Source organism: Rutidosis leptorrhynchoides, chromosome 8 (assembly GCF_046630445.1).
Source record: "Rutidosis leptorrhynchoides isolate AG116_Rl617_1_P2 chromosome 8, CSIRO_AGI_Rlap_v1, whole genome shotgun sequence".
Taxonomy (NCBI): Eukaryota; Viridiplantae; Streptophyta; class Magnoliopsida; order Asterales; family Asteraceae; genus Rutidosis; species Rutidosis leptorrhynchoides.
This window is the reverse complement of record NC_092340.1, coordinates 347698773-347724134: the sequence shown is the minus strand read 5'-3', so window position 1 is coordinate 347724134 and position 25362 is coordinate 347698773. Positions and strand designations below refer to the sequence as shown.

Below are 25362 nucleotides of genomic sequence, written 5' to 3'. Positions count from 1 at the left end.
TTACCATTTGCTAATTCGAGTAAAAATTTACTATCCAAAGGCGTCAATGGACAACTTAATTTAGCACAAAAATCTCTACTCATATAGCTTCTATCCGCACCCGAATCAAATAAAACGTAAGCAGATTTATTGTCAATAAGAAACGTACCCGTAACAAGCTCCGGGTCTTCCTGTGCCTCTGCCGCATTAATATTGAAAACTCTTCCGCGGCCTTGTCCATTCGTGTTCTCCTGGTTCGGGCAATTTCTAATAATGTGGCCCAGTTTTCCACATTTATAACAAACTACATTGGCATAACTTGCTCCGACACTACTTGCTCCGCCATTACTCGTTCCGACACCATTTGTTCCTTTCGTTCTATTAACCCCTGGTCCGTAGACTTCACACTTCGCCGCGCTATGACCATTTCTTTTACACTTGTTGCAAAATTTGGTGCAGAACCCCGAGTGATACTTTTCACACCTTTGGCATAGCTGCTTCTGATTGTTGTTGTTGTTGCGGTTATTATTGTTGTTGGGATGATTGTTGTAGTTGCTGTTGTTGTTGTTGTTGTTGTTGTTGTTGGGCCGTTTGTTGTAGTTGCGATTGATGTTGCGATTGTTGGGATAATTGTTGCGATTACTGTTGTAATTGCTGTTGTTGTTGTATTGGTGATTCTTATCACCGTTTTCCTCCTACTTTCTTTTGACTTGCTTCACATTGGCCTCTTCAGCAGTCTGTTCTTTAATTCTTTCTTCAATCTGGTTCACTAGTTTGTGAGCCATTCTACATGCCTGTTGTATGGAGGCGGGCTCGTGTGAACTTATATCTTCTTGGATTCTTTCCGGTAATCCTTTCACAAATGCGTCGATCTTCTCTTCCTCATCTTCGAATGCTCCCGGACACAATAGGCACAATTCTGTGAATCGTCTTTCATACATGGTAATATCAAATCCTTGGGTTCGTAACCCTCTAAGTTCTGTCTTAAGCTTATTGACCTCGGTTCTAAGACGGTACTTCTCGTTCATCAAGTGCTTGAATGCTGACCACGGTAGTGCGTACGCATCGTCTTGTCCCACTTGCTCTAGATAGGTATTCCACCATGTTAACGCAGAACCTGTGAAGGTATGCGTAGCGTACTTTACTTTGTCCTCTTCAGTACACTTACTTATGGCAAACACCGATTCGACCTTCTCGGTCCACCGTTTCAATCCGATCGGTCCTTCGGTTCCATCAAATTCCAAAGGTTTGCAGGCAGTGAATTCTTTGTAGGTGCATCCTACACGATTTCCTGTACTGCTAGATCCAAGGTTATTGTTGGTATGTAGCGCAGCCTGTACTGCGGCTATGTTTGAAGCTAGAAAAGTACGGAATTCCTCTTCATTCATATTCACGGTGTGTCGAGTAGTCGGTGCCATTTCCTTCAAAATAGTCAAATGGAACAAGTTAATCATACAGAATATTAAGAGTAGTTAATAGTATTTCGTAGCATAATATGAAGTCATTTATAAAAGCTTTTTCTTCATATTAGCGTTTTATAAGTTTAAATTCGGGTAGTACCTACCCGTTAAGTTCATACTTAGTAGCTAATATACAATTCAACTACTACAATTCTATATGAAAAACTGATTATAATAATATTTCGCGTTCAAACTTTTATACAATATTTTACAAACTTACAATACCGCTTATTTTACATAAAGCATGAAATATAGCACACAATAACTTTGATACAAGATAGTTGTGAAGATAATTCTAGCTAGTACACAAGTCGTTCAGCAAAGGCAATAAAGACACGTAATTCATACGTCCAGAAACAAGTCATGCATTCTAGTTTTACTAGGACTACTTCCCATCCTTGGTCTTGTGGAACATAACCGTTATGGCCGTTGATAAGACAGCGTGTTGTAACGTCGTCAAAGGGACGAGGGTTACGTAATGTCCAACAGTCCCGTAACAATCTAAAAACCTCATTTCTTACCCCAATTACCGACTCCGTCACTTGTGGGAACGTTTTGTTTAATAGTTGTAGGCCGATATTCTTGTTCTTACTTTGGTGAGAAGCGAACATTACTAATCCGTAAGCATAACATGCTTCTTTATGTTGCATGTTAGCCGCTTTTTCTAAATCACGAAGTCCAATATTCGGATATATTGAGTCAAAATAATTTCTTAACCCATTGCGTAAAATAGCATTTGGGTTCCCCGCAATATATGCATCAAAGTAAACACATCGTAACTTATGGATTTCCCAATGTGATATCCTCCATCTTTCGAACGAAAGCCTTTTATAAACCAAGGCATTCTTGGAACGTTCTTCGAATGTCTTACAAACTGATCTCGCCTTAAATAGTTGTGCCGAAGAATTCTGACCGACTCTAGACAAGATTTCATCAATCATGTCTCCGGGTAGGTCTCTTAAAATATTGGGTTGTCTATCCATTTTGTGTTTTTATACTGTAAAATAGACAAGAGTTAGATTCATAAAAAAAATACTTATTAATACAAGCAATTTTTACATATATCATAAAGCATAAGCACACTATATTACATATATTACACCACACGAATACAACTATCTTATTCCGACTCGCTTGTTTCTTCTTCTTCGGTTTTGGTTCGTTTTGCCAAGTTTCTAGGGATATATGATGTTCCCCTAATACGAGCCGTCATTTTCCACATTGGTTTAGAAAAACCTGGTGGTTTAGATGTTCCCGGGTCATTGTTACAACTTAAGGACTTCGGGAGTTGACGATACATATAAAGTTCATCGGGGTTGGAATTAGATTTCTCTATTTTTATGCCCTTTCCCTTATTATTTTCTTTTGCCTTTTCGAATTCAGTTGGGGTAATTTCTATAACATCATCGGAATTCTCGTCAGAATCCAATTCATCGGAGAATTGGTAATCCTCCCAATATTTTGCTTCCTTAGCGGAAACACCATTGACCATAATTAACCTTGGTCGGTTGGTTGAGGATTTTCTTTTACTTAACCGTTTTATTATTTCCCCCACCGGTTCTATTTCTTCATCCGGTTCTGATTCTTCTTCCGGTTTCGATTCTTCTTCTGGTTCCGACTCTTCTTCCGGTTCCTCTTCGGGAACTTGTGAATCAGTCCATGAATCATTCCAATTTACATTTGACTCTTCATTATTATTAGGTGAGTCAATAGGACTTGTTCTAGAGGTAGACATCTATCACATAATATCAAACGCGTTAAGAGATTAATATATCACATAATATTCACATGTTAAAAATATATAGTTTCCAACAAAATTTGTTAAGCAATCATTTTTAAAGAAAACACGGTCGAAGTCCAGACTCACTAATGCATCCTAACAAACTCGATAAGACACACTAATGCAAAATTTCTGGTTCTCTAAGACCAACGCTCTGATACCAACAGAAATGTCTCGTTCTTATTGATTAAAAACGTTCCATATTAATTGATTTCGTTGCGAGGTTTTGACCTCTATATGAGACGTTTTTCAAAGACTGCATTCATTTTTAAAACAAACCATAACCTTTATTTCATAAATAAAGGTTCAAAAAGCTTTACGTCGATTATCAAATAATGATAATCTAAAATATCCTGTTTACACACGACCATTACATAATGGTTTACAATACAAATATGTTACATCGAAATCAGTTTCTTGAATGCAGTTTTTACACAATATCATACAAACATGGACTCCAAATCTTGTCCTTATTTTAGTATGCAACAGCGGAAGCTCTTAATATTCACCTGAGAATAAACATGCTTTAAACGTCAACAAAAATGTTGGTGAGTTATAGGTTTAACCTATATATATCAAATCGTAACAATAGACCACAAGATTTCATATTTCAATACACATCCCATACATAGAGATAAAAATCATTCATATGGTGAACACCTGGTAACCGACATTAACAAGATGCATATATAAGAATATCCCCATCATTCCGGGATCCTCCTTCGGACATGATATAAATTTCGAAGTACTAAAGCATCCGGTACTTTGGATGGGGTTTGTTAGGCCCAATAGATCTACCTTTAGGATTCGCGTCAATTAGGGTGACTGTTCCCTAATTCTTAGATTACCAGACTTAATAAAAAGGGGCATATTCGATTTCGATAATTCAACCATAGAATGTAGTTTCACGTACTTGTGTCTATTTTGTAAATCATTTATAAAACCTGCATGTATTCTCATCCCAAAAATATTAGATTTTAAAAGTGGGACTATAACTCACTTTCACAGATTTTTACTTCGTCGGGAAGTAAGACTTGGCCACTGGTCGATTCACGAACCTATAACAAATATGTACATATATATCAAAGTATGTTCAAAATATATTTACAACACTTTTAATACATTTTGATGTTTTAAGTTTATTAAGTCAGCTGTCCTCGTTAGTAACCTACAACTAGTTGTCCACAGTTAGATGTACAGAAATAAATCGATATATATTATCTTGAATCAATCCACGACCCAGTGTATACGTATCTCAGTATTGATCACAACTCAAACTATATATATTTTGGAATCAACCTCAACCCTGTATAGCTAACTCCAACATTCACATATAGAGTGTCTATGGTTGTTCCGAAATATATATAGATGTGTCGACATGATATGTCGAAACATTGTATACGTGTCTATGGTATCTCAAGATTACATAATATACAATACAAGTTGATTAAGTTATGGTTGGAATAGATTTGTTACCAATTTTCACGTAGCTAAAATGAGAAAAATTATCCAATCTTGTTTTACCCATAACTTCTTCATTTTAAATCCGTTTTGAGTGAATCAAATTGCTATGGTTTCATATTGAACTCTATTTTATGAATCTAAACAGAAAAAGTATAGGTTTATAGTCAGAAAAATAAGTTACAAGTCATTTTTGTAAAGGTAGTCATTTCAGTCGAAAGAACGACGTCTAGATGACCATTTTAGAAAACATACTTCCACTTTGAGTTTAACCATAATTTTTGGATATAGTTTCATGTTCATAATAAAAATCATTTTCTCAGAATAACAACTTTTAAATCAAAGTTTATCATAGTTTTTAATTAACTAACCCAAAACAGCCCGCGGTGTTACTACGACGGCGTAAATCCGGTTTTACGGTGTTTTTCGTGTTTCCAGGTTTTAAACCATTAAGTTAGCATATCATATAGATATAGAACATGTGTTTAGTTAATTTTAAAAGTCAAGTTAGAAGGATTAACTTTTGTTTGCGAACAAGTTTAGAATTACTAAACTATGTTCTAGTGATTACGAGTTTAAACCTTCGAATAAGATAGTTTTATATATATGAATCGAATGATGTTATGAACATCATTACTACCTCAAGTTTAGTAGGTAAACCTACTGGAAGTGACAAGAAATAATCTAGCTTCAAAGGATCTTGGATGGCATGAAAGTTCTTGAAGTAGGATCATGACACAAAAACAAGTTCAAGTAAGATTTTTACTCGAATTAAGATAGTTTATAGTTATAGAAATTGAATCAAAGTTTGAATATGAATATTACCTTGAATAAGAAAGATAACCTACTGTATATAACAAAAGTTTCTTGATCTTAGATGATTACTTGGAATGGATTAGAAAGCTTGGAAGTAAATTAGTAAACTTGAAGGGATTTTTGAAGTGTTCTTGAAGTGTTCTTCCTATGATGATTATAGCTTGATTCTTGAAGTGATTTTTGATGAAGATGATAATTAACTACTGGAAAAATACGTTCATAATAGTGTGTGTGTGTTGAGAGAGAATTAGAAAGAGAATTGGAAGTGAAATGGAGTGAATGATGAGTGGTAATTGGTGAGTGGTGAGCGGGGTTAAAAGGAGTTCTAGTTAGTTGACTAGCTCATGGTAGAAGTTAAAATTGATTAGTCATACATGACATAATCAAGAGTGAAATCCCATGCTAGTTCCTATTGGTATATACCCATAGTAAGTACGTTTTGAAGCTGTGTATAATACGGGTAAGAATACGACTAGAATTCTTGATGAAAGAAAAGAATGTGAAAGTAACTGTAACCATTTTCGTTAAGTATGAGTGTTTTGATATATGTCTTGAAGTCTTCCAAAAGTATTTTAATACATCTAATTACACTACATGTATATACATTTTAACTTAGTCGTTAAGTCATCATTAGTCGTTACATGTAAGTGTTGTTTTGAAACCTTTAAGTTAACGATCTCAATTAATGTTGTTAACCCATTGTTTATTATATCTAATGAGATGTTAAATTATTATATTATCATGATATTATGATATATTAATATATCTTAATATGATATATATACATTTAAATGTCGTTACAACGATAATCGTTACATATATGTCTCGTTTCGAAATCCTTAAGTTAGTAGTCTTGTTTATATGTATATAACTCATTGTTAATATACTTATGGAGATACTTACTTATCATAATCTCATGTTAACCATATGTATATCCATATATATATCGTCATATAGTTTTTACAAGTTTTAACGTTCGTGAATCACCGGTCAATTTGGGTGGTCAATTGTCTATATGAAACATATTTCAATTAATCAAGTCTTAACAAGTTTGATTGCTTAACATATTGGAAACATTTAATCATGTAAATATCAATCTCAATTAATATATATAAACATGGAAAACTTCGGGTCACTACATTATATACATACGCATATAATCATTCCACTCACCTTAACGCCTTCGGTGAATGTTTTATACTTCCGCAAGCTTCAAGGCAAAGTACCTAATACAATAAGTACTCAATCAACACACAAACTAGTTGGACTAAACACCAACCATTCACTCATGTGCATTTAATGACTTAAATGCATTAAATGCTCCATTTTCACCAAAACCGTCCATTTAAGGTCAAGGCCATCACATATCACTAAAAGCTAGTGACTACGGTCCAACAACACTATCTAATACACAATTAGGGTATTTCATACCCTTCTTTCCCAACTAGGTCAATTATCACCCATTTAACCATTTTAAAGTCACACACCCATTTCGGGTCATCCACTAACCCCATTAACACCCATTTGCTTAATAACTAGGTGTGTTAGTAATTAACTAATCAATTATGACTCATAAGTCCATTTAACATTTCCAAAACCCTAGGTTAGTCATCCTTATATCCTCATGACCCAATCTTACCCAAGAACACCCAAAATTACCAAATATGGGTTTTATGTTCATCACTAACTCAAACCCTAACCCTTAAGCAAATTAAAATAAGGAAATCAAAGTTAGAGCTTACCACCACAATCACAACGTAGCTAGTGATTAGATGAACAACTTTAACACATGCGGTTGGCCCGAAATCAACTTCTTCCTCCTTGATTTGAGCTTTCTCTCTCTCAAAGGGTTTCTCACTCTAGAAATTGAATTTGGAAGAGATGATGTGGTTGGTGATAAAGTTAAGAGTGTTTCAACCACCATCCAATCTGGCCTCTAATGCCCTAACTCGTCCTCATATGAAAAGACAAGAATACCCTTCATTAAACTTTAATTTAAAAAGCAGGAATATGCCAACAGCAGCAGTGCTCGGCGCGCACACATACCCTTGCGCGACGCGCACAAGGGTCTGGGCAGAATCTGACCTCTGTTTAATTACACAATGCATCCCACACTTCAAGTATCCTATTTACACGTCTGTACAATAAAATATTCGGGTCTTACACACCCACAACCACATTCCGACCAAAATTCGTCACCTACAGCCATTATATAAAATAAATGGCCAATTAATTATCATATTCTATACTAAACAAGTATGATCCGTTGGCTATTAAAAGAACCAGTAAGGGTATTGTACTAGTAAGGGTATTGTACTGCTCAAAATTGTGTATTTGATGTAATTGTAAATTCGAGTTAGGGTCACGTTCTCAAGTTACAAATGAGTGCATGGCTACCCTACGCTCCAAAAATTTTAGGGTTAAAGTTATAAATAGGATATATACTCTTATTTTTGTCCCAATGTAAGCTATATACTCCAAAAATACCAATGTAGGCTATATACTTTCAGAAAGTGTACTAATATGAACGGACAAAACTTATTAACCGGATAAGCAACTCAAGGATGACATGGCATCCTACGTGGAGAATGACGTTGGTGATACATCGGAACAAAACTGAAAGTATATAGCCTACATCGGAACAAAACTGAAAGTATATAACCTATTTTTAGCCATATAAATTGCAAAAAAATGTTAAATAATTAACTTTACCGGTTCAGCAAGTAACTGGTAAAATTTGTGTACATTGATACAACTTTTAAGAGTATATAGCCTACATTAGTAGTTTTTAGAGTATATAGCCTACATTGAAACAAAAATGAAAGTATATAGCCTATTTATAACTTTAACTCAAAATTTTAACACATATAATGTTCATGTTGGCTTTAAAATAAAGTTAGGACAAAATTGCTGAAATAGTCCCTGTGGTTTGTATCAAAACGCTGGTTTAGTCCCTGTGCTTTTTTTTGATGGATTTGGTCCCGGTGGTTTGTAAAAGTTGCTGATTTAGTCCCTCTGACCGACGGCCGTCAAAAAATGCCGTTAACTCCAGTCATGTGCCAGACATGTGAGGGTATTTTCGTCAGTTTCTTTCCTTTATTTAAAAAATTGCTGAAATCGTCCCTGTAGTTTGTACCAAAATTGCTAAAATGGTCCCCGTGGTTTGTAAAAAAATTGCTGAAATCTTTATTCTAAAAATGTTTTCTTCCTCACCTTCATCTTTATAGCCAAAAAAACATGAACAAACCCTAAATTCATTTTAATAAACCTACAAACTATAAACTCTAAATTATACTCAAATTCACATCAGATTCTTTAAAATCTATTCATATTATTCAAACCAATTAATAAATATAATTTCATATATGCAAAAAAAAATTATAAAAAAAATCGAATATGAATCTGGGTTTCGTACTCAGATAAATATACAAACTATAAACTCTAAATTATACTCAAATCCACCATTTTCACATTCAATTGCAAATTACTAAGTTGATACCTTCAATCGAAAACCGCCGGCACCAACAGATCTGGAAAATAACCAACAGATCTGGAAAATTAAAACTCTCAAGAACACCAAATTCATTTCCATTAAACATTACAAGAACTTATTAAAATCAAATAATCAAATCCTAATCAACACCAAACATAAATTAATTAAATTCACTTCCACCACCGCCCTCCTTTTCCTCTCATCTTCATCCTTAGCTCATTAATCTGAAATTAATTAAATTCACTTCCACCACCGTCACCATCTCCGACGAACGTTCGTTTTCTCTGACGAGAGCTGCAACAATCGAGTTTCAAATTTGTAGATCTAATCGGTTTGTAGATCTTATCGCTTTTCAGATTTGTAGCAACAATCGATCTTTGATTTCAGATCTGATGTCCGATTGCAGATCTTAATTGAAAATGGGTTTGAAATTAAATGGGTTTATTATTAATTTGATTTCATTTTAGAAGCAAAAAAGTTTAACAGGTTCTTTATGGAATTTTGAAATTAAATGGGTTTATTACAGAGTATTAAATGGGTTTATTACAGAGTATTATTTATATATATTTATGAATATAGCTGAAATGTACAGATCATGAATTTGTGTTAATTATGGAATTTGTGATTTGGTACAAATCACAGGGACCAATTCAGCAAGTTTAGTACAAATCACAGGGACCAATTCAGCAATTTTAGTACAAACCACAGGGACCATTTCAGCAATTTTGCTAATAAATGAAAGAAACTGACGAAAATACCCTCACATGTCTGGCACATGACTGGAGTTAACGGCATTTTTTGACGGCCGTCGGTCAGAGGGACTAAATTAGCAACTTTTACAAACCACCGGGACCAAATCCATCAAAAAAAAAGCATAGGGACTAAACCAGCGTTTTGGTACAAACCACAGGGACTATTTCAGCAATTTTGTCTAAAGTTAGATTATAACGTGAACAATCAAGATGTAAGTATTTCAATCTGATCCATTTTTACTTTTTTTCGGGTTTAGTTCGTCCCGTACTGAGTATCTAAATAATATGAAAATTAAGAACCATTTATCGTACCGAAACTCCTTGAAAAATATAGTTTCAGTTCGGTTCGGCTCTCGGATTCGTCCGTACTATACGCTCTTAACCAGTTTCATTATCATCGCACACTCCTTTCCAAGTGTCATATAACCTTTTGTATCTGTGTGTGTGAGAAATAAAGAAATAGTGTTCGATGCTCCTAGAACTATCCAACCATCATCTTCACTATTTCAATTTCTTCTAAAATCCACACATACTTTTTCACACTTTTCCCCTAAATTAGGGATCTATCAATACTGCGATCTGTTGACCTAATCGGAGAATCCCCCCGGAGATTGGCTCCGCCGCTTCAGTTGCTCACTCCACCACTCGTTCTCATCAGGTATGCTCAAAATTACAGTAACAACGTCTGTTTTTCGAGCCTATTAGGTATAATTTTGTTAATCCGTGTTGAAGCAGCCCTTTATTAGGTACAGTATAATAATTTTTATCTTTAACTAATGAATTATTATGTTGCATCTGAGAAATACAGTGTTTGTTGATAATTGATTTTCTATCGTTGAACAAAAAAGAAGTTATTGTTTCATCTTCATGTAGAGAAACTGTTTATTTATGTATGAAAAAAATCATGTAAGAGCAGAGAAAAAAGAAGTTATTGTTTCATCTTCATCTTCAGTGTTTTATATATATATATATATATATATATATATATATATATATATATATATATATATATATATATATATATATATATATATATATATATATATATATATATTGATTTGTAGTTAAATTTGTTGATTGCTTCTTATAATTGCTATTAAAATGTTGTTAGGGTTTAGGGATTTATAGTTAAACGATTCACTTGTTGGTATTCTTTTCCTTTTATATTTGATACTGAAATATTATCAGGGTTTAGGAATCATGAATAAATTCTTTGTGCATTTGCTACCCGTTTATTCCTGCCTTTACTTTTTGTATCGATTTGCCCTTACACGCATTCTCATGACCTATTGACTTATTTCTGTTTTATTTCTAGAATATGGATCAGATTGAAGGGACATCCAATGCATCCACCTTAACACTAGAACCAGAAGATGATCTTATTAGTACAATGCCAGAAAATGTGATAACTCATATTTTGGATCGCGTTCCTATTCTATATGCTATCAGGACTAGTGCATTGTCGAGACAATGGAGGTTTAAGTGGACTATGCTCTCCCAACTCGAATTTGACGAGGACTTCAACTTATATTTACTAAGAAAAGGAATTGAAAAAGATTTTGGGGCAATTGTAACTCAAATCCTCTTTCATCATATAGGTGACATAACAAAATTTTCCGTCACCTTATCGATAAATGTGGCTGCTGAGTATATAAACGATTGGGTTATGTTACTGTCCAGAAATAGAATTAAGGACCTCTCTTTTCGTAATTCTGGTCGACTGTGTAAATTTCCTACCCATCTATTCGCTTGTCTAGAATTGGAACATTTGGAGCTTAAACAGTGTTCTGTTTCTCCTGCGCCTTCTACTTTTCATGGTTTTCCAAATCTTTTGAGCTTACGATTGGACTCGGTGGTATTTGAAAGTTGCACGTACGAGATACTTTTCTCTCGGTGTTCATTATTAGAGATGCTTGCATTGTCTTCCAGAAATATCGACGACGTAAAAGTACTTGAAATTGCAAAACTCCAAAATCTTAGAGTGTTGCGTTTGCGTCTACTTAACCTTGATTATAGGGCCATAATCACAAGTTTTGATGTCCTACAACGTATGAGCTTATTATCTAAACTTCATGAGCTGAATCTGGATCTTCTTAATTGCAGAGTATGATTAAGCTAAAATTACTACTGTAAATACTTTACCAATAATCACCGATGCTCATTAAAATGGACTTCTTTTATTCTCCTATATTTTACCTTGTTTCTTGTAGGTCTTTGTGAAAGAGAAAGAAAGGTTCAAGACCCTCTTACCATGCCTTAAGGCTCTTCTACTAAACGACATGGATTTCAGTTGTGCTAATCTGTTGTCACTAGTTTATGCATTAATTTATGCCTCCCGAAATGCGAGGACACTTAAAATCACAGTGAGTGGAAAACATCTCTCATTAGTTATCATTTAAAAAACTTCCAGTGTTGCATTTGAATAATATAATATTTTGTAGGTTGGACCAGTAGTAATAAATGATGAAGCAGAAGATGCGAACGATATCGATGAGGTTGACGATGTGGGTGATGCTTATGATATGGCTGATACAGACCGCCACAAAATGGGGCCGCTTCAGCTTCGAGAAGTGACTATAGACCACGTGACTTGTTCAGAGAATGAAGTTTTGTTGTTGAAGTCTCTACTTTCTTCTTCTCCCTATCTAAAAAAAATGAAAATTGTCGCCTTGACATCCAGATTGCGTGGTGAAATAATAAAGCTCTTTAAGAAGCTGTTAAACCATCGAGCATCCCCACTTGTTGAAGTAAGAATCTTCTATAAACGCGAAGTAGTAATATTAGGTGGAGGAACATGACATGCCGCTCGATCTCATGGTTTTTACTTTATTTACTGTTGTTGATCATCTTTTGGTTTATGTCTAGTTGCGTTATGTAAATAATGGTTGATGGTTGATTGCATCGGAAATTGCAATTCACCTCCTTCACGTAACTAGTTTTAACTGTCTGATGTTAAACTTCATGTGTATTTCATTTGGCTCTAGTTTGTCATGTTTTAGATGTGAGTTTTTGCGGCTGTGTAGGTTATACATCTAAATATTCTACTTGATTAGTAGATTGTTGCAATTATATTGTTGGTTCTATCTCATGTTTGATTAGCTTGGTTTCAGTCATGTTTGGTTCTATCTGATGTTTTGAGTTTTTAGATTGAAATAGTGAATAAACTCAAACCTGGTATGGATTTTGAGACCAACTCAACACCATTAGTTTGTTTTGTAGTTTTCCTTGTTGAATTTTTCGTCCAAATGTATAAAGCCAACAATATTGAAATCAAAATGTTTGGTTTTGTTCATCTGAAGGTTCTCCTCACTCTGTAGTTCAAATTTTGAGGACTCTGTAATTGTTAGCCATGATAAAATTATCAAGTTAAAATTATTTATAATTTGTAGTAATTGTTAGCCATGATAAAATTATCAAGTTAAAATTATTTATAATTTGTAGATGGTTGTTGCCACTAGCCACATAACGAATTTGATTTTTGAGATGAGGGGTTACAAACCAATTGATAGTAGAGTGAGACACCCATGAGGTTATATTTTGACCTTGACATTTATCTCCAATCAATGTGGAATTGGGTTTGCACCCAACAATTTTGGCACACATAATGTTTGATATTTTTAAAGTCAATAAAAATTGAGGTCCTTGAACGGTAACTACTTATAAAGTTTAGAACTTGAGGATAACTTTGACTGATACTAAACTATGTAATAGTCTTAAGAAGTAGGGATCCAACTTAAACATGTAATTTATCAATTCAGTTATTCAATTCACAACACTGTTAAGTAATCTTTGAACCTCATGAAGCCGAGAAACCTTGGTGTACCATGGGCAACCTATAAGCTCACCATTGTCTATAAGTGGCAAGATAGCCATTTAGTTAAAACAGATCATTTTTTGTATAGTTGAAACCATAGTGTCTGGGTCTAGCTAGTTGACGGTTTTCTTAAAGGTAATGTCCAAGTCCATAACAATATAGTAGACACAGCTAACCCTTTTTGAGAGTTCATACTCGTGATGTTTTCAGAGTAATCTACAAATTTCGTTAAATCATGTACATGCCCATGACCATGACAATGAGAATTTCAACTCCTGATCGAAAAGCATACAAGAAACCGAAAAAAGACCTATGTCAAAATTTGCATGTGCTCAAGGTTTAATAAATTTGTAGCACTACCAAGTGTTGAAGCAGCCCTCTCATTTTGTATAATTGAGGGCTCCGACAATCAGACATATATGTGCACCCAAATGTTTTAGCTTTTTATCCCGTAACTAATGAATTATTATGTTGCAACTGATTGGTAATTGGTACATTATGAAACTAAAATTGTAATGGTAATAGGTAGGACAGTTAACGAACCGAACTCGAGTCGAGCAGTATGATTATGAGCTCGACTCGTTCGAACAAAGTAAATTTCGAACGAGTCGAGCTCGAACTCGAATTTTTTCAATATTTGAATTCAAACTCGATATTCATTTATATTTGAACTCAAATTCAAGCTCTAAATAGAATTCGAGCTCGAATCCAAGCTCGATTAAGCTCGTTTAAAATTATTAATTTTTTCTTTTAATATAAATTATACCACCAAACTCCAAATGAGTATGAATAGGTGTAACACGGAAACTATTTTTAATTTGGAAAATTGACTAAAATACATTTTTGTTCTTAACTTTTATTACAAAATATACTTTAAAAAAAAAAATGCCAAAATACACTATCACGGCGACCAAGATTTTGGTCGACCACCACTATAACATGGTTGACTGCGTAGTCGACCAACCTTAACAAGGTGGTCAACCGACCATTATAAGGTGGTTAACCACTCTTATTTGAATAAAAAATGGGTCGACTATCATTATATCATGGTTGACTACGTAGTCGACCAACACTAACAAGGTGGTCGACCAAAATAATAAAAAATATCCGAAAACGTGTTCTTCGTATATCAAAAACGTCACCGATTTGGCCTTCGAGATTATTTAGGAACAATTGAAGAAAAGTAATAAGGTAGTTGTGTTCTAAATCACTTCGTGAAGCTATCTGCAAGTTTTGAAGATCTAACTTGAGAATCGAGCTAGAATTTTGAAGTCAAAGTTTAGATGAAAAAGAACTGAACTTTCATTGTTCAAATTCGAAGTCGGTTTAATGTTTGATTGATGATTCACGAGTGTTTCTAGTATGCTTTGATGAAACTTTGATGAAGGAATCATAGCCTAAAACACATCGAATCTCAAATTCAACTTTTGAGTTCATGTTCGTGTTCATCATCGAAATCTGCTGTATGATGTTGTTTTGGCTCGAGATTTCATTACAGAAATGTTAATCGCTGCATAGGGATAATATTCCAGTCGTTTTCAGTCATAAGTTTGCTCCAATTCTGCTTTCAGAATATTAATAATAAAAAACATCCCATGTTCGTGTTCATCTCCTGTTTATTATCTCCTGTTCATCATCTCCTGATTTCACTAATTCTAAATAATTTGGTATTTGGTGCTATAATCTTCATAAAAAACATCTTTTTGATGCTCAATGATTGATTTAGAATTAGTTTACATCTTCAATTTGTTCGAGTTTACATCTTCACGTTCAATTGCATTTGGGGATATTTTTTTCTATTATTATTATTTTGGTTGACTACCTTGTAATGGTTGGTCGACCACCTTGTTAGTGTTGGTCGACTACGTAGTCAATCATGATATAATGATAGTCGACCCAATTTTTGTTCGAATAAGAGTGGTCGACCACCTTGTAATGATCAGTCGATCACTAAGTCTAGACTTGGTAGACTACACAGTCAACCGTGTTATAATGGCGGTCGATCAAAATCTTGGTCACCTTGATGGTGTATATTGGCAATTTTTTTAAAAAAAGTGTACTTTGTGATAAAGGTTTTGAAAAAGTTTATTTTAGTCAATTTCCCTTTTAATTTTGTATTTTTTTAGTATTTTGTAATTTTTTATTTCATTGAATATTACATAATTAGTTTTATTAACTAAATGTGTTAATTTTATTCATACGCTCTCAGCGGACATGTTGACAGAAGTGTACAATAGAGTCTATTCTCGTAATCCGTGAAAAAACTGATGGACCCTACACAATACTAACACAAAAAACTGATATATTGTGTTATTGAGTGTCAGAAACTGACATTGGAAAAAACTGAATTTTGGGTTATTGAGTGCAAAAAATGGCATTGTCATGTCACATGCAGATTGCACTTTTTGGGTAAAAGGTACATAAAGTGCATGTGATATCACAATACACGATTAGAAATGATCTTAGTAATTTCATTAAATCTTTTTTGGTACGCAGAGGAAACCTCCCTAGCAAAAACCACATTGGTTCCCACTAGCGAGTAAAACCCTGGGTGACGAGTCCCCGAACGACGAGACCTGTAATTGGGTAACTTGCGCATATTGGTGCCACCTCTAATCAAGAGCTATATTAATTCAATTTTGAGCGTGGGTCTCTTGTTTAATTGAGAACTCGGTGTGGTTATAATTTCATTAAATCTTCTTATCAATTTTATTTAATTTATGTTATTCGAAGGAAAAGAAATAATCGTGATTGACTACCAAAGAAATTCTATTTTTCTGAATGAACTTGGTCGTTTACCATTTTCCAACTAAAAAAGAGAAAAATAAAAAGATTTTCAATTACCAAAAACACCCCTTCGGCAAGAAGATAGATGCCTGGTCACATTTAACCCCATCGAGACATTCTTTAACTTTTCTTTTTCTCCAAAAACACTAGCAGCAAAACGTCAATCAAACCCTAAAATCCTCCGATCCAATTCAATTCAATTCCATCCAATTCAATCAAACATCCAATAATGAGGCCTCCGTTCAAATCAAATAGCAATCAATCGTTATCCAATATATCATCATCATCGGAATCAACGGTTAACAACAATCTATGGGTTGGTAATTTATCTGCCGACGTTACAGATTCAGATTTACGCAATTTATTCGAAAAACATGGCGTCGTTGATAGCATTACGTGTTATCCTACTCGGAGTTACGCTTTTGTGAATATGAGACGGCCCGAAGATGCAAAAAGAGCGAAAGATTCACTTCAAGGCGTTGTGTTACGTGGTGGATCATTGAAGATTGATTTTGCAAAACTGGTTTGTATCACCTTAATTAGGTTTTTGTTTCTGACGAATTGTTATTCGTATGAATTCCGTTTTTGTATACATTTATATAGATTTATAGATTATAGATGTTAAGAGAACTCGTCAATTGCGCTTAAATCTGGAAAATAATATGTTAATTATGTATCAATGTTAAGAGAACTCGTCTAGGGCAATCTGAACTTACATATACGTACATGTATATTGATTAGCTTATCAATTATAGAAATAGAAATATGGTAGGTTATAAATAAAAATTAGCAAATTAAGACTATGAATTTTTAATAACATTTATAACTTGAAGCTAGTATGTGAATTATATTTCATTTATAAGAAAATTCATCCAGGTCTTTTGGAACTTCAACTATACTAATTATTGTTATTATTATTATTTTGGCAAAAATAACGAAAACTTTATAACGAAAAGACACTCGAAAGATGAAAGACCCAAACCAACATACAACGAAATGAGTTTAGCAGGGGCTTAAACACAAACCGGCCCCGAACGACAAGCAAAACAAACAAGCTAATCAACCAACATGCAAATATTACAATTGAAGCTAAACTAAACAAAAAACACATCAAAACATGACAAACTAATCGGTCCCAGATGGGCTTTCACGACATTTCGGGCCCGGTTTAACCAATTTTTTATTGATAGTATCGCGGTCGATATCCTTTCCCGACAGAGAGGTTAACGAATAAGAAATTAGATACAGTTCATGCGTATCAATGATCTTTGTGAAAATCGTTAAGGGTGCTTAAAACTGGACACCTATATTTGAATTTTTCTTAATGTTAACAGAACGCATCTAAGGCTATTAATTTCTGTCACTAGTTTTGGTGACTGATGCTAAGAATTTATCAGCTATAGATAAAGTAGGAGCCTTTTGGCTTTCAGATATAATTGATATTAGTGTAGGCAAAGGAACAACATGATTTTGTATGCCTTACCGTGATACAAGGTTGTAGATCTCGGATTTTTCCGGCAAGATCTCGGATTTTGGAGCAAGCCGAGAAATTTTATCCAACTCGCCACAATTTCTCGGTCAACGTAGCAAGAACTCGGTCAACGTAGCGATTTCTCGCCATGTCTCGCTCAACTCGCCACGTCTCGCTCAACTCGCCACGTCTCGCTCGCCACGTCACGCTCAACTCGTCACGTCTCGCTCAACTCGCCACGTCTCGCTCATCTCGCCAAATCTCGCTCAACTCGCTCATCTCGCCCAACTCGCCATATCTTGCTCAACTCGCTCATCTCGCCCAACTAGCCATATCTCGCTCAACTCGGGTTTTGGAGCAGGCCGTGAAAATTTTTTGCTTTTTGAAAGTCATATATATATGTATTTATATTAAAAAGTCAACCATAGTCAACATCCGAGAACTCCCCAACTTCTCCCCAAGATGACGAGTACTCCCCAAAAATAACCGGCCGAGAACTCTCCGAGAAGCAGTTCTCCAACATTGCCATGAATTGATACGAAAGGTTTATCCATTCAATTATGGACCCATAGTTTCAAGTTCACGATTGAATGTAGACCTCTGACTTGAATCAAGGCTCACATAACTAAAAGTTTAACTTCTCACTTTCACATATAACAATCCTCTTAAAGCTAAAAGTAGATTCGATTACACGTTATAAGTTTTGTTGGAAAGATCAATCAAAAAGTTGGTCTATAAAAGGTGTCATACAATGATTATATTATGAATATTATCTGAGCTACAAATATAACGTGTAATCATTTTCAAGCGCTTTGTATATCACATGGGGTCGTGGAGAACTCAATTATGCATATCTTTTATCAGGTCGGTTAACTTGATCGATGGCTGTCATCTCTCTCGCTAGTACGTTGTTAAGGTTGCTCAGTAGGGCGCTTATAACCTAAGCTAGGCTTTTGAGTTTCCAATAGTTTTTGATCAACCAATAATCTATAAGAAAACTGTTACTGAAATTTTTTCTGCGTGATTTATTGTTCTAGATGAGGACTAACCGGGACTAACCTTTTAACATGTTAATTACATTTTCAACTGGTATTTAGCTGCATACGAAAGTGGAATTATTTCACTCAAATTAAAATTAGGCTTCCATCTTTTTCACCCAGTTGCTTTTAGCCTACTCAAAACATCAAAACCTTCTTACACATGTGAACCTGTGAACACAAACTAAGTGACTGATTTTTCGTTTTAATGCGATAGACGCTGCACGTTAAAAATGTGGGGAAATTACAAGTCGGTACTTGATTTTTACTCTCAATCGAGTTGTAGTCATCATTCCAGTTGGCTCAACTTGGAAGGTTTTTTATGAACTTTTGTATAATTGTACCCATCAAACCATAAAACTAGTCATATGGAAAAGTACATTTATTAAATAATGTAGTATCAAAACTGCACTTCTGTTTGTCTACATACCAGTGTTGTAAATCTCGTTATTTCTCCCCGGGATCTCGTTTTTGGAAGGCATCCGAGACGAGAAGTCCATCTCGCGTGATATCTCGATCAACGGGGTCAAACTTGTTAAAAGCCACAATTTCTCGCGTCCTTTCTTGGATTTTCATGCAAAATTTCGCAATTTCTCGGATTTTCTTGTAAAATCTTGTAATATTTCGTAAAAATGTATATAAATGTACATTTATTTACTTATTTATATATATTTATATTATAAAAACTAAAAAGTCAACGTACAACGCCCGAGATCTCCCAGAGATGTCGAGATCTCCTAAAAAAAGTCCAGACGAGATCCCTGAGATCTGAGTTCTCGAACCTTGCTACATACACTAGTATTAGGCCGTAAAAATAATACAATAATAATTTAATTACATTATCATTCTATTCTATATACTAAAATATACCGGTTAATGTGTCTGCACCAACCTTTCTTTGCTACAAGATTACACTACCATGTAGATCTGCCTAACGAATGCTGATTGCGAAATTTTGTTCAGCAGTGGAATTCTTTTATCATCAGCAAATAATTTTTTTTATATTGTTATATGTACATGAATGAAGTGACAAAGCAGCAGTCAATGTGTAACCGTAATGCTTTGACTGTTTGTTGTTAGCCGATTCAAGTTTAGCATTGTATAACAAAACAAATTTAGCATTGTATAACAAAATTTAGCATTGTATAACAAAACAATTATAATTGGCTACAAGAAGTTTGCCTTTGTTGATGTTATTGGGAATGACCGAGAGAAATATTATACCCTGCTTGTCTACCAAGTGTTACAGTTTTAGGCCTAGTTCATGTGTGACTAATCAGTTAATGCTTAAATATTGACATGGGTGGGGCATTCGTATCCAGTATGCATATTTGTAAAAAAAAAACTATATGTGTGGTATGTTCCACTCACCATATACGCTGATTAATAGTCGTAAATTGCGTACACCGATTATGATACATGTCTTTACTTACGCATTTAGAAGTCTACTATGTCTATTATAATTTGGTAGCCAACCTTTTGCCATGTTAAACGGGTAAACGGATAATGTTTTACCCGTTCAGGCTACCCGGGGAAGGAGAGTGATTTTTCACTCAGATGTAAACGGCCTAACCGGTTTATCCCATGACCGTTTCCAACCTTTTTCCCCGCACCACAAGATATGTTGTTATAGTTTTGGTTACTTTGGTTGTTGGATTTCAAATCAAAGCTATACATTTTTCCGTGCTTTTTCAGTATGTTTATTTAGGGCTTATTAGAGGGTAATATATACTCCATCTATGATAAAAGGCGTTTCATATCTATAGATGCTGGAGGGGGCATTGCTCTTTGAAATCTCCCACTTGAAATATTCTATGTTCTAGAACTTCTGAACGTGTTCATATATGAAGAGTTTGATTCTAGCAGATGATATTGTCTGTTCTTTTTGTTACTTTTTTTTTTTGTATCCTTTGTGCAGTCCTTGGTGTAATTTTTTGTTAACTAAATGCTTTACATTACTTGCTTTTACTTTTGTTTCTAACATCTCTAGTGTTATCTGAACATGGTTACCAAAATATTCGTTCAAATTTTGTGTAGGCTTATGTATTTTTGTGTGTACAAAGTTGTGTTTTGTGAAATGTTCATAGTGACCACACGAAGAACACTGCAAATATCATGTTTATAGTTTTCAGGGTCACCTTCATGTGTGATATTTGTTCTCAGTCTACTCCTTTTCTTGTTGGCAGGCTCGGCCCTGCAAGAGTCTGTGGGTTAGTGGTATCAGCATTTCGACATCCGAACAAGACCTGGAAAAAGAATTTTTAAAATTTGGTAAAATTGAGGATTTCAAATTTCATAGGGATAAGAATACAGCATATGTTGATTATGCAAGACTAGAGGATGCAACAAAAGCCCTTAAAATGATGCATGGAAAATTTAAAGGTGGAAGTATGCTTCGTGTTGATTATCTGAGATCACAGGCAAAAAAGGTAAGCAATTAAATTTATATGTTAACCATTTAAAGTTTGATGTAGGTGTAAAGGATATAAGGAAGTTAATTCTGTTTATGTTTTAACTGCTTTCATATAACAGGAACAGGCTCCGGATGCTATTAAGAATTTTTCTGATTCTCCATATCATGGTCCCAAAAGACAACAGGTTATATAAAGTAGTTTTAATTATGCCCTATTTACTTTAATTGATCTTGTCTTATTATAGATCTTTTCTTAATTGATCTTGTCTTATTACAGAATTTTGTGCCCTTAGAAGGTCAAATAGGAAACGGAGAGCAACCAAGTAATGTTTTGGTTATATCATATCCTCCCGTTGTTCATGTAGATGAACAAATGTTGCACAATGCGATGATTTTATTCGGTGAGATTGACAATATTAGAAGTTTTCCTTCAAGACAATTTTCACTTGTTGAATTTAGAAGTGTTGAAGAGGCACAACTTGCTAAGGATGGGTTGCAAGGCCGTCTTTTTAATGATCCTAGAATATCAGTTACGTTTTCAACCAATGATCATCATGCAATCTTTAATGAACCCTCCAACTTGTCTCCACAATTGGATGTATATGGTCACCCTGTATTTGCAAATACTTTTCATGCTCGTGCATCGCCTTATGGTGGTCCTCCAGATGGTTTTGATCCTCTACATCAAGGTACATGGGATGTTTATGATGCAAACCAATTGCAAAGGGAGCCCAAAAGGTTGAGAACGGATGGGAATATACCCTTGAGAGATAGGAATGATCTTGGGTTGTTGGGCCCTGAACCTGGATACAGTGGAAGATTCCCGACCCGAGGTACCGAAATGGGTCGGCCCAGTTCTAACTATATATGGCGGGGTGTTATTGCTAAGGGTGGAACTACTGTTTGTCATGCCCGTTGTGTTCCTATCCGGGAATGGGTTGGATATGACATGTATGTCAATTTCCTTTATCTCATATATCATTCTCGTTTAAGTAGAAATTACTAAGCTACTGTATTGAAGGGTGGATTGGGTAACGGGTCAAAGCAAGTGGGTATGATGGATTGACTCACAAATGCTCTTATTTCCATTTTATATATCTACTTAATAATGAATTATAATTGTGATTTCAATAATAACTATATAACTGCTAAAATAATGTATGTCTTGGAATAAAACAATTTAGTAAAAAATCAAACTTGGGCGGTTTTCAACCTGCTCAACCCGAGTTGACCCAAATGACTGCAATTTGTGTGTGTGTGTGTGTGTGTGTGTGTGTTTTTAATTTTATTTTTATATTTTTTATACTAACATTATAGCATCTGTTATTCTTACCCTGCAGACCCGAAGTTGTTAATTGCTCAGCTAGAACAGGATTAGATATGTTGGCCAAACATTATACTGATGCTGTTGGTTTTGATATCGTTTTCTTCTTACCTGATTGTGAAGAAGATTTTGCATCCTATACAGAATTCGTACGTTACTTAGGTGACAGAAACCGAGCCGGTGTTGCTAAATTTGATGATGGAACAACCTTATTCTTGGTCCCACCTTCTGAATTCCTAACCGATGTTTTAAATGTTCATGGGCCCGAACGTCTATACGGAGTTGTTCTTAAGTTCCCCCAACACACCTCTAGCGCCACATCAGCGGGCCCGTTATCAACCCAACCTCAATATATCGATAAACAGCAGGTCCCTTCTCAAAACGAGTACAATAATATTATGCCTAGTGGGGTCCCACATGATAACTTAGAGTCAAACCTAAAGTCAACCGTTCCTCCAACCCGTAATCCCCCTCTTCCTCCATCAGCCCATCCATCAACTATCTCAACATCTACCCCTCAAAGTGGACTTTCTTTGACACCCGAACTAATTGCAACTCTGGCCTCTTTGGCTAAGGGAAAGCTTAATAATGGTCAGCAACCGCCTGGGCCACCTGTGGTGGGGCCCGTATCAACCTCTGTGGCACCTAATGATAGACCACTTAGGCCATGGGAATATGAATCCGAACCGTCTACCTTAAGTGGACGCCTACAACAAGCTGATAATACATTTCATGTCCAACCACAAATACTGCCCCAGCATCAGGGTTATCAGTCAAACATGGTCAACGACTCTCACTTTACCAATTTCCCTCCTATTCAAGACCATTCCCAAAGTGGCCATTTTGCGGGTCCCATGCAGCCCAGCCATCAATATATACCCAATTACCCGCAAGACACGCAACCCGGGTACGGATTTGAACAAAAACCAGATGCGGGCTCTGTTTTGCAGACTGGTAATCTTTATGGTGGTAATGTTTACCAGCCACAAAATTTGGTGCCAGCTGGACCGGGTAACTCAGTTGTGCAGCTCCCCGATATGCATCAGCTTCAGTCAGCGTTAAATGTTGCGGGTCAGCAACCGTCTGATTTTGATGCTAATAAAAACGAGCGGTATCAGTCAACACTGCAGTTTGCTACAAATCTTTTGCTTCAAATACATCAGCAGCCGCCGGGGACTCAACCAGGGCATGGGGCGGGAAGTCATCAAGGTGGTCCCCATCATTAAGGTATTACTTAGCCCACATTTTTTATAATTATAAAAATGAAAAATACGCTTTTCTATTATTAGTTTACTTTGAGAAAGGTAATATTTGATTGATCTGTTCATTATGAGAGCTTTGTCCTTTTTCCTCTTTGTATTACCTTCTCTTTTGTGGATATAGTTATATAAAGTTGCTTCGCAGTCCGGTTAATTTATTGATGGGAGTATGAAAATTGAAACGTTACCTTTTAACCATATCACAAATACACCTTTTAAACAAGGACGTGCGCGCGCGCAAACACACACACACACACACTCAATACATACATACATACACGTACATATAAATACATTTGTGCTCCCTTTTTGATACAAGTGTTTCTTAACCTTGCAATTTTTCTATGTAAATCATTACGTGAATAAACCAGCGTTGTAGAACTTGGAATTACTTGGCGAGTACTCATTTTTTGCAGCTCAAGGAGTACTCGGTCAAACTCGCGATTACTTGGAAAATCAGTGAAAATTGGACAAAAATCGGTCAAAGTCAACAATGACACTGGTCAAAAAAGCACCTCCTTTCGGATTAACAAATACAAACTCGACATCTCATCTCACAATAGATGATATCATCAGTCTAATTTAGAAAAATGCCTTAAATTGTTAAATACATTTCATTTACAGTCCTATTTTAGTCCATCAACAAAGCAAACGTATTACACAGCCTTACAATCACTTAATGTAAAAATGTACTGATAAAGTATGCAGTATTTGTAACCAACTTTTTCCCCCCTCCAGTAGACATATATCTGCTGATTGCAAGCTTTAAAGTACGTCGTCTTCATCATATCACTCACAAAAAAAAAATTCTTTGAATTTCTCATAATATGTATATGCATTGTTGTACCACAAATGTTAAGACTAGTTACTAAAAAAATACTACTGTAAGATTTAGTGTTTGTTGCACGAAGTCTTTGGTGTGATTATCCAATGGTTATATATCTAAGTGTTTTGAACGCACATGCCAGATCGTCAAGTACAAATGATGATACCTTCATTCTGCATCCAACTTGACAATTTATTTTCTAATAAGTAACTTGATTCTGTACTTAATGTGGAGTTGTAGGGCAGATCCGAATCGAACATTTCGTTTTGATGCAATCTCACTTGTGACATATCTTTGTTGGGTTAAAGCCCTTTTTCCAATGAGGTGAAAGATGCTGTTTCTTTGCAAAGTCAGCTTAAATTGGAAGATGGCGTCTGCATTACTTCTCTTTCTCAGAAGTTGATTGTTGACTTTTTTCTGCTTAAAAGATGTCTGCCTTCATATCATAATCGCATATGCACTTATAAAATTATATTAATTTAAGAAATTTTTGAGATTTTCATGATTGAAGATACATTACTATGGCTCTTTTTTTTTTTTTTTTTTGAAAAGCAAGCACAAAATCTATATTATAACTATGGCTCTGTGTTTAGTTTTCTTTCCATTGTCTTGGATCTTTGTCTACCTCCACCTATCATATTGAATGCCTTTGTAATTATTGGTTCTATAACGTACATATAAACAATGAGT

The 25362-nt window shown here is 35.1% G+C and overlaps 2 protein-coding genes across 5 annotated transcripts; both read left to right on the top strand.

Moving 5' to 3' along the window:
• Positions 1-10116: 10116 nt before the first annotated feature.
• Positions 10117-12625, top strand: LOC139862841 (putative F-box/LRR-repeat protein At3g58880). The gene is made up of 4 exons (XM_071851471.1): positions 10117-10399; positions 11057-11845; positions 11952-12104; positions 12183-12625. Exons 2-4 carry the CDS (start codon positions 11060-11062, stop codon positions 12537-12539), a joined length of 1296 nt encoding a protein of 431 aa, XP_071707572.1. The 5' UTR covers positions 10117-10399; positions 11057-11059; the 3' UTR covers positions 12540-12625.
• Positions 12626-16535: 3910 nt separating this feature from the next.
• On the top strand, positions 16536-25192 carry LOC139861808 (flowering time control protein FPA-like). 4 transcript variants are annotated; one of them, XM_071850331.1, is made up of 6 exons: positions 16536-16865; positions 21037-21279; positions 21383-21448; positions 21541-22214; positions 22604-23814; positions 24918-25192. In XM_071850331.1, the coding sequence occupies exons 1-5, from the start codon at positions 16572-16574 to the stop codon at positions 23811-23813; spliced, it is 2487 nt and encodes an 828-aa protein (XP_071706432.1). In that variant the 5' UTR covers positions 16536-16571; the 3' UTR covers position 23814; positions 24918-25192. The 4 variants fall into 4 exon arrangements, with proteins under 4 accessions (XP_071706432.1, XP_071706431.1, XP_071706433.1 ...); XM_071850330.1 differs by having other exon boundaries at positions 24913-25192; XM_071850332.1 differs by having other exon boundaries at positions 24907-25192.
• Positions 25193-25362: the final 170 nt, after the last annotated feature.

Coding starts and splice junctions, on each gene's coding strand:
- LOC139862841 (XM_071851471.1), top strand. CDS start 11,060: ATGGATCAGATTGAAGGGACATCCAATGCATCCACCTTAACACTAGAA. Junction 11,846..11,951: donor TGGATCTTCTTAATTGCAGA/GTATGATTAAGC, acceptor TGTTTCTTGTAG/GTCTTTGTGAAAGAGAAAGA. Junction 12,105..12,182: donor CGAGGACACTTAAAATCACA/GTGAGTGGAAAA, acceptor AATATTTTGTAG/GTTGGACCAGTAGTAATAAA.
- LOC139861808 (XM_071850331.1), top strand. CDS start 16,572: ATGAGGCCTCCGTTCAAATCAAATAGCAATCAATCGTTATCCAATATA. Junction 21,280..21,382: donor TGAGATCACAGGCAAAAAAG/GTAAGCAATTAA, acceptor TTCATATAACAG/GAACAGGCTCCGGATGCTAT. Junction 21,449..21,540: donor ATGGTCCCAAAAGACAACAG/GTTATATAAAGT, acceptor GTCTTATTACAG/AATTTTGTGCCCTTAGAAGG.